Raw genomic sequence first — 14,903 nt, 5'->3', positions numbered from 1 at the left:
CTTACAAAAGCTGAGATAATGTTGAGCTCTGCACAAAGGAAGTGGGATGAAGTCTGTGGAGTTATCTTGGTGGGACAGCTGAATGCTCAGCATCCTCTGGTTCTGTTGCTGTAGTGGAAAAGCTACACAAACACCATTAGCCAGAAATTGGATCTTTAAAAGAAGTGGCTCACCAATGCCAAGATAAAGTCCTTGCCAAAAACGTGCACACCCTTAGATGAATGTCAAAATTAAGATCTTTTATATTTGACTGGAACATTCAGCACAATCCTTTTTGTAGGTAGCAGAAAGACACCAAGTTTTAAGTATTTTCTCCTGGAAAAAAGCTGAGTTACTTACAAATGATAGTACATTTACAGTAAAGATTTAATTAAGAAAAACTTAAACCTTTTAAAACCATTGATGCTGTGACAGTGCAAACAGCATACAATTTATTGCTCAACTTCTGCATGGGTACATACATTAAGTATTTAAAAACCATTTTATACAGATTTTTTTTTTGTTAAAGCTCATGTAACAGCTGGGTGAAAATACAATGATACCAATGCTAAAACACTCTGTAATAAATACAATGGAAATTATAAACTAAGAACTGTCAGTTTGTGGAGGAGTAATTACACTTGTATAAACTAATTACAACTACAGACAAAGCTCTGAGGTTGTGGTAGAGCCAGAAACCTACTACATAGTGTAAAGTACAACAAATGGCACCTGTTAACTATGTGGTGCTGTTTAAAATCTGAAGCAGTTGTAGCATGCTACATGAAGCTGTATGATGCATACTTATGCTATAGAAGCAAAGCTTTTACTTCCATCAATGCAGCCAGTTTAAACGCACCAGAAGTTCAGTACAGATGTAGTGTTGTAGGATAAGAATTTAAAAACGGTTCGTGTGCTCTGGACTTTAGTACAACACAAAAAATTTGGTACAAATAAATCAGTTTAGGGAAACTGAAACTATGTGCAAAAAAAAAAAAAAAAAAAAAAATTAGAATACATACTGTACAAAGCACCATTACAAACTCTTTACATCGAGAAATTAAATCCTCTGAAACTCAACTGTGTACTGTATATTTGAAATCTACAAAAGTCACTGTTCATAATTAAACATTCATAATGAAAAGCAACAGCATAAAACCATGATGTGACATCTCTCTAAAACGACTAAAGACTGGATAAAGTAAAAACCCAGTAAGAGGGACACACTGAAATAAATATTCACATTAATCATGGGGTGAAAAGTCCAAGGTTAAAATGCAATATTAGGCTTAGCACCTTTTTGAGGGGAAAGTAGCTGACATGATCTTGAAACAAAATTTTGCAAAGGAATCAACCCTTCAAAATTTTCAGAAAAACATCTGACTAGGTAATGAGGTGCTTTAGTTAAAGCTCTCAGTCATGAAGGTAGAAAGGCACTCAAAATACTTGGTATATTCATCCTCATCTGTCAGCTGGGGAAAGTCAAATGTAGACTTGTCTATTTTTGCCTATAATATATTAAGTTTATAATATTTATCTATGGCAGTTAAAAACATTCTGAAAATGTTTGGTAGAACAAACAGATGTACTGCTAAGGCTGCTGTGAAAGCAAATGGTATTTATCAGCTGATCTAGAGCCTATATTCTGCAGAGCTCATCTCCTCCCTCCTCCAAAAAGCTTTTATGACACAAAAAGGGTGGCCATAACTACCAGTGTAAGCAGGCTGGCAGGGAGGTTCCTGGGAGGCAGCTACAGTGATGTGGCCAAGAGACACTACAGTCATTGAACAGTGCTGGGCTGAGCTGTGTGGTGCAAAGGGAACAGCAGAATTCCTTCCCCCTCCAACCACCTCACAGGGTCCTGACTTCTCCCAAAAGCTGGATCAAGCTGGATTTTATATTTTTCATGTTTCATGACCAGGGAGGCTACATCCATAGCATGGCCAAGATCAGGGTAAAAAATAAAAGAAATCACTTGGACAACATTGGAGTATCCATCCTGTGAACAGTGGTCAAAAGAGCCTCTCTCTGTAAATAGTAATTCACATCATACCTCAGAATGCACAGGGGTAAGGAGAGGTCTTTGGGAGTGTCTAAAGCAGTGGTCCCAACCTCAGGCAGCAGTACTGAGTAAGAAACACACTGGGCAACAACCTACTTTGCTCTTCCAGGCAACCTGGAAAGCTCTAGTGGTAGCTTCTCTGGTAAGAGGATTACCTGGAAGCCCTGGATTAGGAATCCCAATTGGAGTTGCAAAGGTACCAGCCATTTACATGAGTGCAATGGTCCCTTGAAATGAAGACAAAAAAGGGTCTGATAGATTTCAAACCTGGCTGTTAAAGCAAGTCTCTTGGCTTCATGTTTACATCCCTAAGTAGCCTCATCTCTGCAGCCAGCCCAGAATGGGAAGCAAGTCTCTTAGAGCAAACCTTCCTGCAACAGCTGTACAAAAAAAAAAAAAAATATAATCAAATGAATATGTGGATTTGGCTCACCAGATTCTTACCACAATTCTACAAAAGTAGTGCATTGCCTGCTCTTCTAATACACAACATCCAGTAGTAGCTTACTCACTGTGGCAGTCAGATTTGGCAGAACAAAATTAAGTTCAAGTTCCACAGAACAGACAGAAAATTAGCAAGTTCACTGTGTGACTTACACTGCAAAAAATAAACAGCTGTTTACATCCCGTTCTTTCAGCATTTTCAATAGCCTTGACTTTCTTCTCATGGGCAGTGTAAAAATAGTGCAGATTTGATGATTAATTGTAACCTAAGTTAAAAAAAAAACCCACAACACTGATTGGAAAAAAAATGCTACTTATCCCAAATATTCCCAGCGCTGAGAGGAGAATGCCACCATCTCTTAAGCAGACTGGTTTATCTACACACCATGAGCAGATCATACAGTTCTTAACTGAGAATTCCCAAACTAACTTCAAAGTCCAGTTCCCTCTACTGGTAGTGCATTTTATTCCCCTTTGAAGAAATCTACCCATGTTATAATTCATATATATACTTACTTCCATCCCTACAATCAATAAATTATGCGCTTTTAAACCCTCATTTTCAAAGCACACTACACATATTTCAGTTCATACACCATTTTTCCTTAGTTGTAACTTAAACCCACATGTCATGAGCAGCTAGACAAAGATTAGAACGTGTTTTACCTGATATATCTTTAGCATCAACAAATATATAATGTGATTTGGCTGCATTCAAACAAACTTTGGTTGACTGGACAGGATGGGTTTGAAACGAACTGCTGACAGGCTTCTGCTGTCAAATACCACCTCATCAGCATGCTTAAAAAGTTGAAAAAATGCAGTGTTTAAAGTCAAAAGCAACAAAAAAAATACTCTTGACAGACTTGTTAGAAAAATGCTGTTTTAAAAAAATCAAAACGTCTACTGATCTTTAAAAAAGGTCTATTCCACATGGCAACACAAGTACTGTACCAAAGACAGTATGTGTCATTCACACTAGAAATTTTCCTTAAAGATTCTGACAAGTGATATAAATAGGACCCCCAAAACATTGTATTTGTAATTCATGCTTGAAAAATATAAAAAAGCCCCCTGTGGTAACATTTAAGTTGAATTTACATTGCAGAATATAATGTTTTACTATAAGAAAATGCAGTTAACATGTAAGTGGCTTTAGTTAAAAAGATTAATGAATCTTTCAGCCAATTTGCTATGCAAAGGTAGAATAATCCAAAATATTTTTTCCAAAAATAGCAGGTATAGATGCTGTTCAGTATCATATATTTAAAACAGGCTGAGACATGACTTGTACCGACTGCTGAAGTTGTGTCTTGGTATCTGAGAATAGAAATCAGGTAGGCAAATATAATAGATTACCTTTTACAAAAATAGTAGTAGTCTTTAAGTATAGAATACTGCTTAACTGTTGAAATGTAGGAAAAGTCAGCATTCTGTATGTTCAAGATATTAGTTTTTAATAGCAGCTGAATGATCCTATGGCAGGAACCACAGAACCTATTTTCTTGAAATAAAAAATAAAAATAATTAAAAAAAAATTCCAAAGTTGTCCTTTCCCTCCCAGTGTCCTAGTGTAGAAAAGGGAAAGTTTCCTGTATTTTCAAGCATTTCTTGAGTCTTGGCTGAGGGAAGGGCTTTCTGGCTGACAGGAGTATAAATAGAGTCTCAGGTAAGCCTGTGAAGGGTCATTCCACAGCAAACCCACACGTTTCTTCAATGGCAGTTAGCAGCTTCTCATACAGCTTCTCATAGCTTTCATAAGGAGGAATGTCTATTCTGTTAAAGCTGGGGAGAAAAGGCAGAAAAGTTTCAGCTTTCTGGAATTTCAAGCACCACCAAGCAAAGTTCTGTCACGTTCCATTTAACCTACTTGAAAGGATGACAAACAATGCTTAAAAAAAGCCAAGAGAACTTCAAAGGAATAAAAGCAATCTCTAGTTTTCACACCTTCACATGCATTGTGCCAGAAGAGGAGAGGGAAAAGAAAAAAACCCAAACAAGTGCTCTAAAATACAGAGACAACAAATAGGTCTTTATCTATGTATCACAACAAAGACCTGAAGAAGCCTTACCAGGTATGAGCCTTGGGCAAGTTATTAGTGCTGGCATCAATCTGGTGTATTGTAAATAGTCGTGGGCCTGCAGCACCTGAAAAGCCAGAAAAGATCTCTGCCACATTGCATAACACAAAATTTCTTCATTGCACTGCAGCAAGAAAAACATAACTAAAGCCTTAAAAACAGAAAAGCTGTGCACAAAGTTGAAATCATCAACAGGCAGGAAAAAAACTTAAACCAAAACCCAGAATATGGCCCATCAGCCATATTCCTCCTTTCCACCTACACAATAACTGTGCCATTATTTCAATCACTGAAAGATAACCAACAACATAACATTTACACTGTGCATTATATAATTTAAAAGTTTAATTTAACTTCTCTCATCCTTCCTGTACTTGTCCCCATTTTGTACCAGGCAGTGGCAAATTCCACTCAAATTCTGTAGAAAAATCACACTACCAACTTCTTACAATTTTGTCAAATTAATCTGACTCTACAGAGGTCCCCTTCATCTCTCTGCTGAAGGAAAGACTGCAGCACAGCAGTCTTACACTGAAGATTTCACCAAGAAAAGGTTACAAGTGTCCTAACCTTAGCAGAAGTGGAATTCTTGTCTGAGCAGATGACCATTAAAGAATAAAATCCACAGGGTCAGTCACTCTCATGGGGACTCTTTGCTGTTAAATAAGACCATTCCTATAGTACAACTCCATCTAAAACCTGACAACCTTCCTGTTCCAATCTGTAGGAAAGCAATAATGAAAAAACAGATTTCTAGAGCCACTGGCTTTTGTATGTGGCAGCTGCTACCACAGCCCTTGTGTTCTGTTGGAATCTTCTACCTGTTAAAATGGTTTATGGCCACTGTTTCCCCCAGTTTTGTCTTGTGAGGGTAAAAAAGGGTAACTACTGTGTTAACAGACACCCAGAGCTTTGACTGGCCAGGTCTGTGATGAAGGGGATTGTTCCCAGTGCCTGTGATTCTGTTGCTCTGACACAGACAGCAGGCAGCATTAGGAAGTGTCTCTGCTGTCAGAATAGCAAGAACACTGCAGGTTGGTGTTTCCTGGTCCCAGAGGTGTGCAGGTGATGAGGGCTTGTAAAAGAAATGAAAACACAGACTTCCACAAAAAAAAACAAAACACCAGGAGAGCCCCACTAAGATCTCAGCTGATGAGAACTTGCCAGAGAGAGAAGAGCAGAACTGAAACAAGAGCTGGATAACAAAGTAATAAACAGAAAAAAAAAAAAAAGAGGCATAATGATTGTTATTCACTAAAAATCTCTCTTCATTCCCATTGCTGCCCAACCAGCCACATTTTCAGCTCATGTTTGTGTCATGTGTCCTACTCCATCCTCCAAGTACAGGCATTTGCAGTTCCTCCTGGAGCAGCCTGGAGTTACCTTGTAGTGCCTTGAAGCCCTGCAGAGGCACTCGGGATGAGCCAGTCACAAACTGGAGAAGTCGAGCTCTCCTCTCTTCATCAAAAAACTCCACAGCTTTCCAGAACCATTTCACAATGTTGCTGTCTGGGGTACAGTGTTTTAACCTAGTATTTGCCTTCCAGTCATTAACATCAATTTTTCCCAGTCCACAAATGATGAGCTGTGAATTTAAAATATTATGTAGGATTTCATCATTGATCAATACAAAAATTGCTTTGGAGCCAGACAAATGAAGAATAACAACTGATATTGAAAAATCAACAGATTTTATACCAAAGGCAAATTATAACCTCTCACAAATTTTAAGCAATAGAGAATAGAACTCGGTTTTTTGTTTTTTTTTTAAATCTTCTCTTTGTACACAATCCATTTTTTCCATGGCCTCAATTCAGACCAAAGAAATCAACCATTTCATAAGCTTATATAAAGTGTCTTGACCTGTCCATTAAACAACAGAACCACAGATTCCACCCATGTGTGTAAGTCCATGCATAATTCACATCTGAAGTCATTATTTTCCAGGGAGTAGCTGAGGGTACAGTTTGCCTGGTCCAACTCTAGACCCTCAGAGGTCATCTTGTTCTGCCAGACCACACAGGCAATACCAACCAGACTGCTCTCCTGACAAAAGAGCTTTCAGTGCTTCCAAAATGGAGATCCAACATGGATCTGTCTAAGCTCAGCAGGAGTAAGATTATGAAGGCATTTTTCTAGATATTAAGAGAACTGGATCTTCCCTTTCTTCCTCTGCATCTGGGTTAAAAGTACAGCTGCATCACTGCTGGTGAAGGTTCAGAATAAAAGAAGAGCAATCACTGACATTCTAGTACAGTGAGCACAAGAAAGCATGAATAATTCACTTCATGACAAAAAACTCAGCTCTACAGCTAACAGGTTGTATATTATACTCCAGTTTTAAAGCAGGCTTGGTAACTACAGGACTTGCCTCAAGAGGATATGGTTTGGAGGCTGATCTTGACATTTTGTAGCACGCTTGTCAGAGAAAACACCAGACAGCACCTTTCCTTATGCTGTATTTACAGGGCCAATTTAGTCTGGCATAACTCAGCCCTGCAAAACCACAGAGCTGCCTGACACCAAAGGCAGTGTGGTGCACTGGAAGGGCTGGGAGCAAGTGGTGGGAGGTGGAAGGGAGTGACAGACTATTTTCCTGGCAGCACTGAATTTAGTATCGTGAAACAGCAGCGTGAGAAATATGCACCAGCACCACCTCAGCTGCAGAAATGCTCTCTGAAACAATCCCAGGTCACTGCAGCTACTTCTCAGTAGGTTTATCTGGGGTTTTAGGTCCAGGAGAGGCTCTCCTACCACTTCTTCTATGAAATGTCATCCTCAGAAACATTCCCATGGCTCTCAGTGGAAGGCACAGGCAGTCTCAGTGACTGTGTGACCTGGTAACCCTTTATGCTAACTCCATTTTTTGTGCTAGCACACCTGCAGCCCCCTGAAGCACTGGGGATACAACTGTGCATGTTACTCAGTCCCAGGAGAATGCCTCAGGCTTTTATTGTTACACTTGACGACATAAGGTAACGTTAGTGTACTGACCTCCAACTCTTTCTCATCAAATGTCTTCAGCAGATGTTGTGGGATTACTTCATTAAATCCCTTCTGGAGAGCCAGAAACTGAGCTTCAATTCCTCGTAAAAATCGCCAGTTTACGTACAGCCTGCAAGAGTGCAAATTGGTTTGGTCAAAGATGGACTCAAAGACAATAAACCTGCAATTTCTCCAGCCAAAGAAATGGCCCTACTGACAGTAATACACACCCCAACACCACTGTACTTCCATTTAGGAAAAAAAAAAGCAGCATAACACTGTCAACTACTTCAAATAAGTATAAGTTCTGCTTAGGAAATATAAAAGGAACTTTGGAATAGATATTGATGTACCTGACATACTCCTTTTTGTTTTCTTCTGTCACTGGAATGCTTTTGCCATTGGGTTTCAGTTCATGTTGAATAATTTCCCCATATGCATTGTGTTCTACACAAAATGTATGGTCCAAGACTCCTGTGATATCATTCTCACTGGTGGAAAGACATATGCAAGTGACTCAGGGAAAACATATTTTGCAAATATACTACAGCCCTATTATCTCTGACACACAATTTACTTTTTTCAACAGCATTTCAAATTACTGCTTGGAAGCTAAAGGTGAACAAACATTTGGAAGCTAAAGGTGAACAAACATTTCTACTATGTAATAGAGTAAAACCATTATCAATGTTTTGAAATTATATTTTAATAGCATGTTACTAATAGGCCAAATTAATAAATTCAAATTTATGAGTGGAGCACTTCACAGCTCAGCAATCATCTACCACCACCCCACCCCCCAGATTTTAATACCTTGTGTGTTTTAGGCCTTTAAAGAAGCTGAACTGTGCAAGGAAAATGTTTCTTAATTCTGCCTGAGCAGGATATGAAAACATACTTGATTTCTTTCAGCTGAATTTAGTAACATTATCACATGTTAACCAAGACAGAATTGTAACTCTGTTGTAAGATACAACACACAGTACATACAGAATCCAGACTAAGCTGTTGTGAAGATCAGGGTCAACCAATTCCATATCATCCAAAGTAATTGGCTTCCCTAGCAACTGCTTGTAGAAAGGCAACGTGAAGCCCCCATCAATATAGTGTCCATGAAACACAGCCATCCCCATTATCCGTCCAACAAAATGGAAATATGATAAGTGTTCCTAGAATTGAAAGGAGAGACTAAGCCATTCTGCTAAATAAGGCCTCCAGGTTATATCTGCTGATTATGAAATACAATCCCAATACAAATAAATGAGAGGGGAAAAAAAAAAAAAAAAGCCCAGCACATCCAGAGATTTGTTTTGTTTCTTTTTATACCCAGCACAATGAGTATATTGCTTCCAGTCCAGAAGTCTTACTACTAAGACACAAAATAAACTTAATTTCTCCTGGAGGAAACATAAATCAACATCTTAAGTGAAAATTATAACCATGTTTGAGAAATTTCTTTGATCAGTACGAAAAAGAAATTATAATATTGCACAAATTTGGTCTCCAGCAATACTAATGTGAGAATAAGTTTCCTAAGTCTAGAACACTCTCCAGATGTAATTTCTAAACACAAAATCCTCATTTACATAACTCCTGCACAAGTCATACCGGGTTGACTGCAGAGTCTGGGTTGATTTGCAGTGTGTAGATATCATCCCGGGAATATTGGAAGAGACCATAATATGGATTCAACATTTCGTGGGACAGGAGGTAGAGCCACTCCCTGCAGAAAATAAATAATTTATTGTGTATTTTAGAGAAATGCATTCCCACACTGAGAATCTTTCCAAGAGACTTTGATTTGCTTTTCATCTTACTGTTAAACATTAATGTGAAGAAAGTTCAAGCTTAGATAAGGCTGAAATTAAAATTATTTTTATATAAACTGTCTTCAGGTAACAGATACATTTACTAAAAGTTTTAATTCAATGTTCACAAATAAGCAAATAATGGTCTAAGAATGAGGAAGACAGTTTCAAGCTTGGTCTTCTGTATTTATGTATGGCAGATGGCAAAGGCTCCACACAATGTACAGCAATGAGACAAAACCCACGCTGAAAAATAAGTGGCAGGTAACTGAAAAATAGCATAATAATATCTGTACCTTCTTTAGTTTAACCACTATTACTATCACCAAAGAATTAGTAGTAATTGATTCAACAAAACTGTTTTTTTTTTAATTATGGCTTATTAGCATGTTAAAATATTTAGGAATGGATGGAGTGAAAACTCTGCTGGTCATCTACAAATTCATGAGGGCACAGCCCAGGTTTCCTGCCATACACCAGCTACAGACAGGCTGTTTGGGAGCTTTGTCTGTTCTCTAAAATTAATACTAATGGTAAAAAAATGCAATGCAAACAGTGAATACTCCTACATGAGTCAACACCCATTTAGAGAAAGTAGATCCATATGCCAGAGGTGGGGAGCACGTTCAGCATCTGTGCAATTGGCCTACAACTCCTAACAGTGCTGCCCACTGCCTGCTGGTTTTTAACATTTTGCTTCAAAGAGAAGTGATAATTTGCAATAAAGCTTTTTTTTTTTAATCAAAGTTCTGCCACAAAGCCAAGTATTCATTGATACAATTTCCCAAATGCTCACACTTGACTAACCAAATAAATACAGCAATTCACTAGATACCAAACTAAATACCTGACTAAGTGTTCATTTATTTATATGCATTTTGATTTATTCACCATATTAACTTTTTATGCAGACTTTCTTTTAAAAGACTATCTGGAAACACATTCTTCTGACACACAATCTGTTACAGAAATAACTAAGTAAGAATAGTGGAGAAACAGGGCTGATACAAGGCTGGTTTAGAATTCAAAGCACAGATGTGGCTGCTGAGGAGGAGACAGAAGACAGAAGGATTGTTCACCTGGCAACACCTCCATAATCAAGGCCTTCCTCCCCACGAAATTTTATCATTAATCGTTTCCACAGGTCTTTTGGCCTCATCTTCATAACCTGCCTGTAGGATTCCTGCAAACACATAACACTGTCTTTTATTAACTGCTATTTACAGACAAGAAGATATTACTGTTTATTAGAAATGAAGGGAGTCTCAGGCTCCAGGGGCAAAGGGGATACTATTAAAGGGGATAATGTTTTCCTAAATATGAACCACTTCTTCTCATATCACAGACTGTTATTTAGCTTTCTACCAGTGTGATAGCACTTGTCAAATAAAACAGATATGTGAGAAAAAACACCTTCTGTTAAATTTTTAGCATGCTGTGATCAGAACATTCTCTCGTAACTTACAAAAAAATTAAAATCTGTGCCATGAAACTTCTTTGGTTTTGCATAAAAAAGGCTGGCAATTTTTGTGAGCCAACAGGAGCTTCTACTTTAGGTTCAACACACATGCAAACCTTCAGGAAGCATCTTAAAAACAAAAGTATGAATGCCAACCCAGTAATTGTACAGAAGTATTCTTCTGTCAGTAAAACTTGACCAAGAAAGCATGAAAAGAGAAAGCTGAAAGAGGCAAAACAAATGCATAAGTAATTAAAAAAAAAAAAAAAAAAAATCTATTTTTTGTTTATGTCCAGTATCAGTGCCCCAATCTTTGGCTTTGCAGAAGGGAAGGGGAAGGTGTGCCTGGGACCCAACATATTCAGTTTTCAGAACAAGAACATAATTTTCACTGCTGTAGGGCAGCTTTTCCTCCCTTTCTTTTTTAGTTGATTATGAACTGATTTGACTCTCCAAAGGGAAGACCTACACAAATCTTTCTTGGCTGGAAAAAACTGTGACAACACAGTGGGCAATCAAGCTTGTGGGTGGGGTAAAAATGCAACAGGGATGGGTGGGATGGGTGATAAAGTTCCCAAGATGACAGCCTGTTGTGCAGAAAAAGCCAACTAATTAAAATTGCATTTAATAGATTCATCAAATCTGACAAAATAAAATGCAGACATTCCACAGTGGGCACCTCTGCTCATTCAGAAGCCTGACAACTGATAAAACTGGTATGATTCTGAAAAAAAAAAAATAAAATCAAGCAGAGTGGAGACAGATGTTAAGTAATCCAGACTCCAAAGATGAATGGTATTCAATAGTAATTTTACTACAGTTACAATGGATCACAGATCATTAATAATGGCTTGGTTTTCAAACTGTAACATTCCCCCTGTAGCAGACATGATCTGATATCCAAGGAAGAAGTGAGACAGCATCTTCAAACACAGCAAGTGCTTGGCCTCCTTCCTGGGTCCCTGTCAGTCTGTACATCTCTAGCCACAGGAAAAGCTTTCCACCTTCTTCTCTGAGGGTAAATTCATCCACTTGAAGCACACAACTGTTCTCAACATCCCCTTGAAATGCTTCCTCTGCCCATTCACCACTGGTAACATCCCATCTTTATCTCTAGACTTCACCATTTCACCTAAGCTGCGAACAACCCTCCCCTTCCCTCCACGCTAAGAAATGGGTCAAATTCTCAACTTACCTCAAAGATCTCTTCCCTGGAGACCTCAATACGACAATGGCCAGCTTGGGGTTGCTGCTGGGACAGCTCTTGCCTCAGGATCTTGAGTTTCTGCACCAGGTCTCTCTTGTACCTGGGCACGGTCAGGCACTCAGCCTCATCCGGCAGCTGGCAGAGGGACACGACCTGCTGCTGCTGCTGGTGCTGCTGGTCTTTGAGCTGATTCTGGCGACTGGAAACAAACACAGCTGTTAGCAGGCATTCCAGTCACACATCCCCTCTCTTCTCTTCTGAGGTTTCTTAAAGGTTAAGGCTTTGTAGCTGAGCTACTTTCAGTTTACTACAGTTCTTACTGTGATTACGCTCAAATGGCCGGATCCAGTAAAAAACACACTGGGAGATTTTATCCTGACTGAAGACACATGGCTTCTGTCTTTCTTGGCAACTATCAGTTGTTTTTAGGGTTTGTTACTTCTATTAGTACTACTCTACAAAGTCTGTAAAAGGTGACAGCACTATATAATACGGCATTATCCTTACAATTTTACTACTAAGCTGCTGACACTGAATTTCTCAGATACCATTCCCACATTTCCTCTCTGTGTTTTGCCTTCCTCCATTTTAAAAATTCAGGGATCTGCCAAACACTATGCCTCTAATCTACAGTCAATACCATAGTCTGTTTTACATGGCTTGTCTGAAAAAGAGTAAGCTTACAAAAAGATGTTTGTGCTGGCAGCTTGGCAAGGACCCTGTCCCTTGTACCTGGCCTAGTCTGGACCACAGGAATGTAGGAGCTCACGTGTAACTAATTGGCACAGATAAACAAGTATTTTTACTACCAATTCTAGGAGATTTTGTAAACCTAAGTTCTTAGTAGGAAAAGTAAATTAAACATATTGCAGAGATGTGCTCTCCTGGACACAGGGAGTGGATATTTTTGTAGCTTTTTAGTATGGAATTTCTAAACCATGGGCTGTATTTTACCTAAATCATGAGAACATCTCTGTGTGGGACATGTGGGAATACCCTGGATTGACTGAATAAGAAAGGTTATAATTCAGAATGGTTTTCAGTGGAATGTTAATATATTGGGGTTTTTTCACCCTCAGATGGAACCAAGCGTGATTTTAAAATATATTAAAATTTCAGCCTGTCTATTTTGAAGCAATATCTATTAGAAATCTCTCCTGGCCAACCAAAACTCACCTCCAGAGGGCTTTGACCACAGGAACATTCAGAATTGGCAATCAGAAAAGGGGTGGGGGCACAGCCAGTTTGCCTTGTGGTTCTGACAGCCATTCTGCTATTTGCAAACCTTCTATTTAGAGCAATTTTGCACAAACCACCCTTAAGGGAAACTTACTCAGGTGACCAGGAAATCTTTATCAGTACTCTTACAAGCCTAACATTTAGAAACTGCTGCACTGGCACATTGTACATCACTTCAGCAATAACTCAAAGTGGAATAATAATAATAATACCTCCTCTTTACTACTGGGCTCTAAGGAGGGAATAATGCACAGAAATACTACTTTGTTACCATGCCCTAAAATGACAAAGTTCCCTAAACTGGTGTAGTTGTTTTGTTGTTTGCAGTCTGATAGGAGCATGAACTTAAGATCTGTGCATCAAATTAAAACAATCTAAAACAGGGCAGCAATAACAGGAAAAAAATCAAATGCCATCCTCCGTATCAGGCTAAAAATAGTGAATGTGCAGTGCTTAAAATAATTAAGTTTAATTTGTTTTCATAGCTGAATGACTATGCTTGATTCTGTACAGTGCTTTAAGGATACAGCTAAGTACTTTGCAAGTGCTGTAATAACCAAAATCCATCAGAAAGTCTTGACTGGTATTTTAAAACAGAACTGGGTAATAGGTTTGATTATTTTCATAACTTAAAATGTCATCACTGGAAGAACAAACTGCTCTGGTCAGCTCAGCAGAGAAGTCAGTATCACTGAGAGTAAACTTTTTATTATGCTTTTGAACACGAAACTCTATCACATCCATCCCACCCAAATACTGAACTCAGATAATTTACAAAATGACAAAGGACAGGCCTCAGGCAAACTATTTTTATTTTAAGAATAAATAAGGAGGTGGCCTAAAGGATGGGGGGGAAGAGGGGCTGGGGAAGCTTTCACATATCCTGTTTGCTGCAATAAAAGAATAAACACCAGAGAAGATTCATCAGGCAGCAAACTTTGCTGATGACACTGTTGGTTGAATTTCTGAAATCCCTCCCTAATGAAACACAGATGTACAAATGAAAAGCTGTGCACAATGTAGTAGTGCTTTGAGTTTAAAGAAATATAAAGTGGTTCAGTGATTCTGGAACCTAAAAGTCAAATTGGATTTTCCAGATACCAAAGCTAGCTATGTATTTGTCCTCCACAATACACACACATCTACCCACTATGACCCTATTGCCATTTAAAAATAAACCTGTCTGTGAAGTTCAGTTTTTCAAATGTATAATCCAGCTAACAGAATTTTCTACAGTGTAAGAATTAGACTGTTTTACCTACAAGGGTCTGAAGTTTTTCTTCAGTAAAATATCTAAATCTAAATTAATTTAATGAACTCTTCTGTGTTTCAACCATGATCATACTCCCCCACTGGTAATTTTTTTTCAAGATCATGTTAATTTGAAACTAACCATCTAAATTCAGCTAAAATTAGTGATTATTACTTTAAATTAAAAACAAAACAACAACAACAAAAAAACCCCAAAAGTGTCTCAATGATGGGAGCTTACTGAATTTGTGTAGTACACATATTTAACCAGTTATTTATCTAAATAAAATACATATTTGTCAATATTTAGACTCTCCTACTGGGGATGTATATTGGGTAAAGGCCAGGCAGCTTTTATGTATTACACAAACAAGATGCTGACCTCTTG

The 14,903-nt window shown here is 38.3% G+C and overlaps 1 protein-coding gene across 3 annotated transcripts in view; it reads right to left on the bottom strand.

The window, feature by feature from the left end:
* Positions 1-388: 388 nt before the first annotated feature.
* The window catches only part of SMURF2 (SMAD specific E3 ubiquitin protein ligase 2), a 58,912-nt gene continuing 44,397 nt past the window's right edge, over positions 389-14,903 (bottom strand). For 2 of the 3 annotated variants that reach the window (XM_071764470.1, XM_071764469.1), the window contains exons 11-19: positions 12,014-12,224; positions 10,439-10,542; positions 9,160-9,274; positions 8,542-8,720; positions 7,905-8,042; positions 7,561-7,681; positions 5,950-6,151; positions 4,558-4,633; positions 389-4,270 (exon numbers count right to left, since the gene is read on the bottom strand). In XM_071764470.1, coding sequence (XP_071620571.1) covers positions 4,171-4,270; positions 4,558-4,633; positions 5,950-6,151; positions 7,561-7,681; positions 7,905-8,042; positions 8,542-8,720; positions 9,160-9,274; positions 10,439-10,542; positions 12,014-12,224 — 1,246 coding nt within the window. In that variant the 3' untranslated portion in view covers positions 389-4,170. The remainder of the gene's footprint in view (positions 4,271-4,557; positions 4,634-5,949; positions 6,152-7,560; positions 7,682-7,904; positions 8,043-8,541; positions 8,721-9,159; positions 9,275-10,438; positions 10,543-12,013; positions 12,225-14,903) is intronic. The other variant, XR_011729970.1, reaches the window with a different exon arrangement.

The sequence above is a fragment of the Heliangelus exortis genome, chromosome 20 (assembly GCF_036169615.1).
Source record: "Heliangelus exortis chromosome 20, bHelExo1.hap1, whole genome shotgun sequence".
Lineage (NCBI taxonomy): Eukaryota > Metazoa > Chordata > Aves > Apodiformes > Trochilidae > Heliangelus > Heliangelus exortis.
Note: the sequence above shows the minus strand (reverse complement) of the source record. Positions and strands in the feature narration are given on the sequence as shown.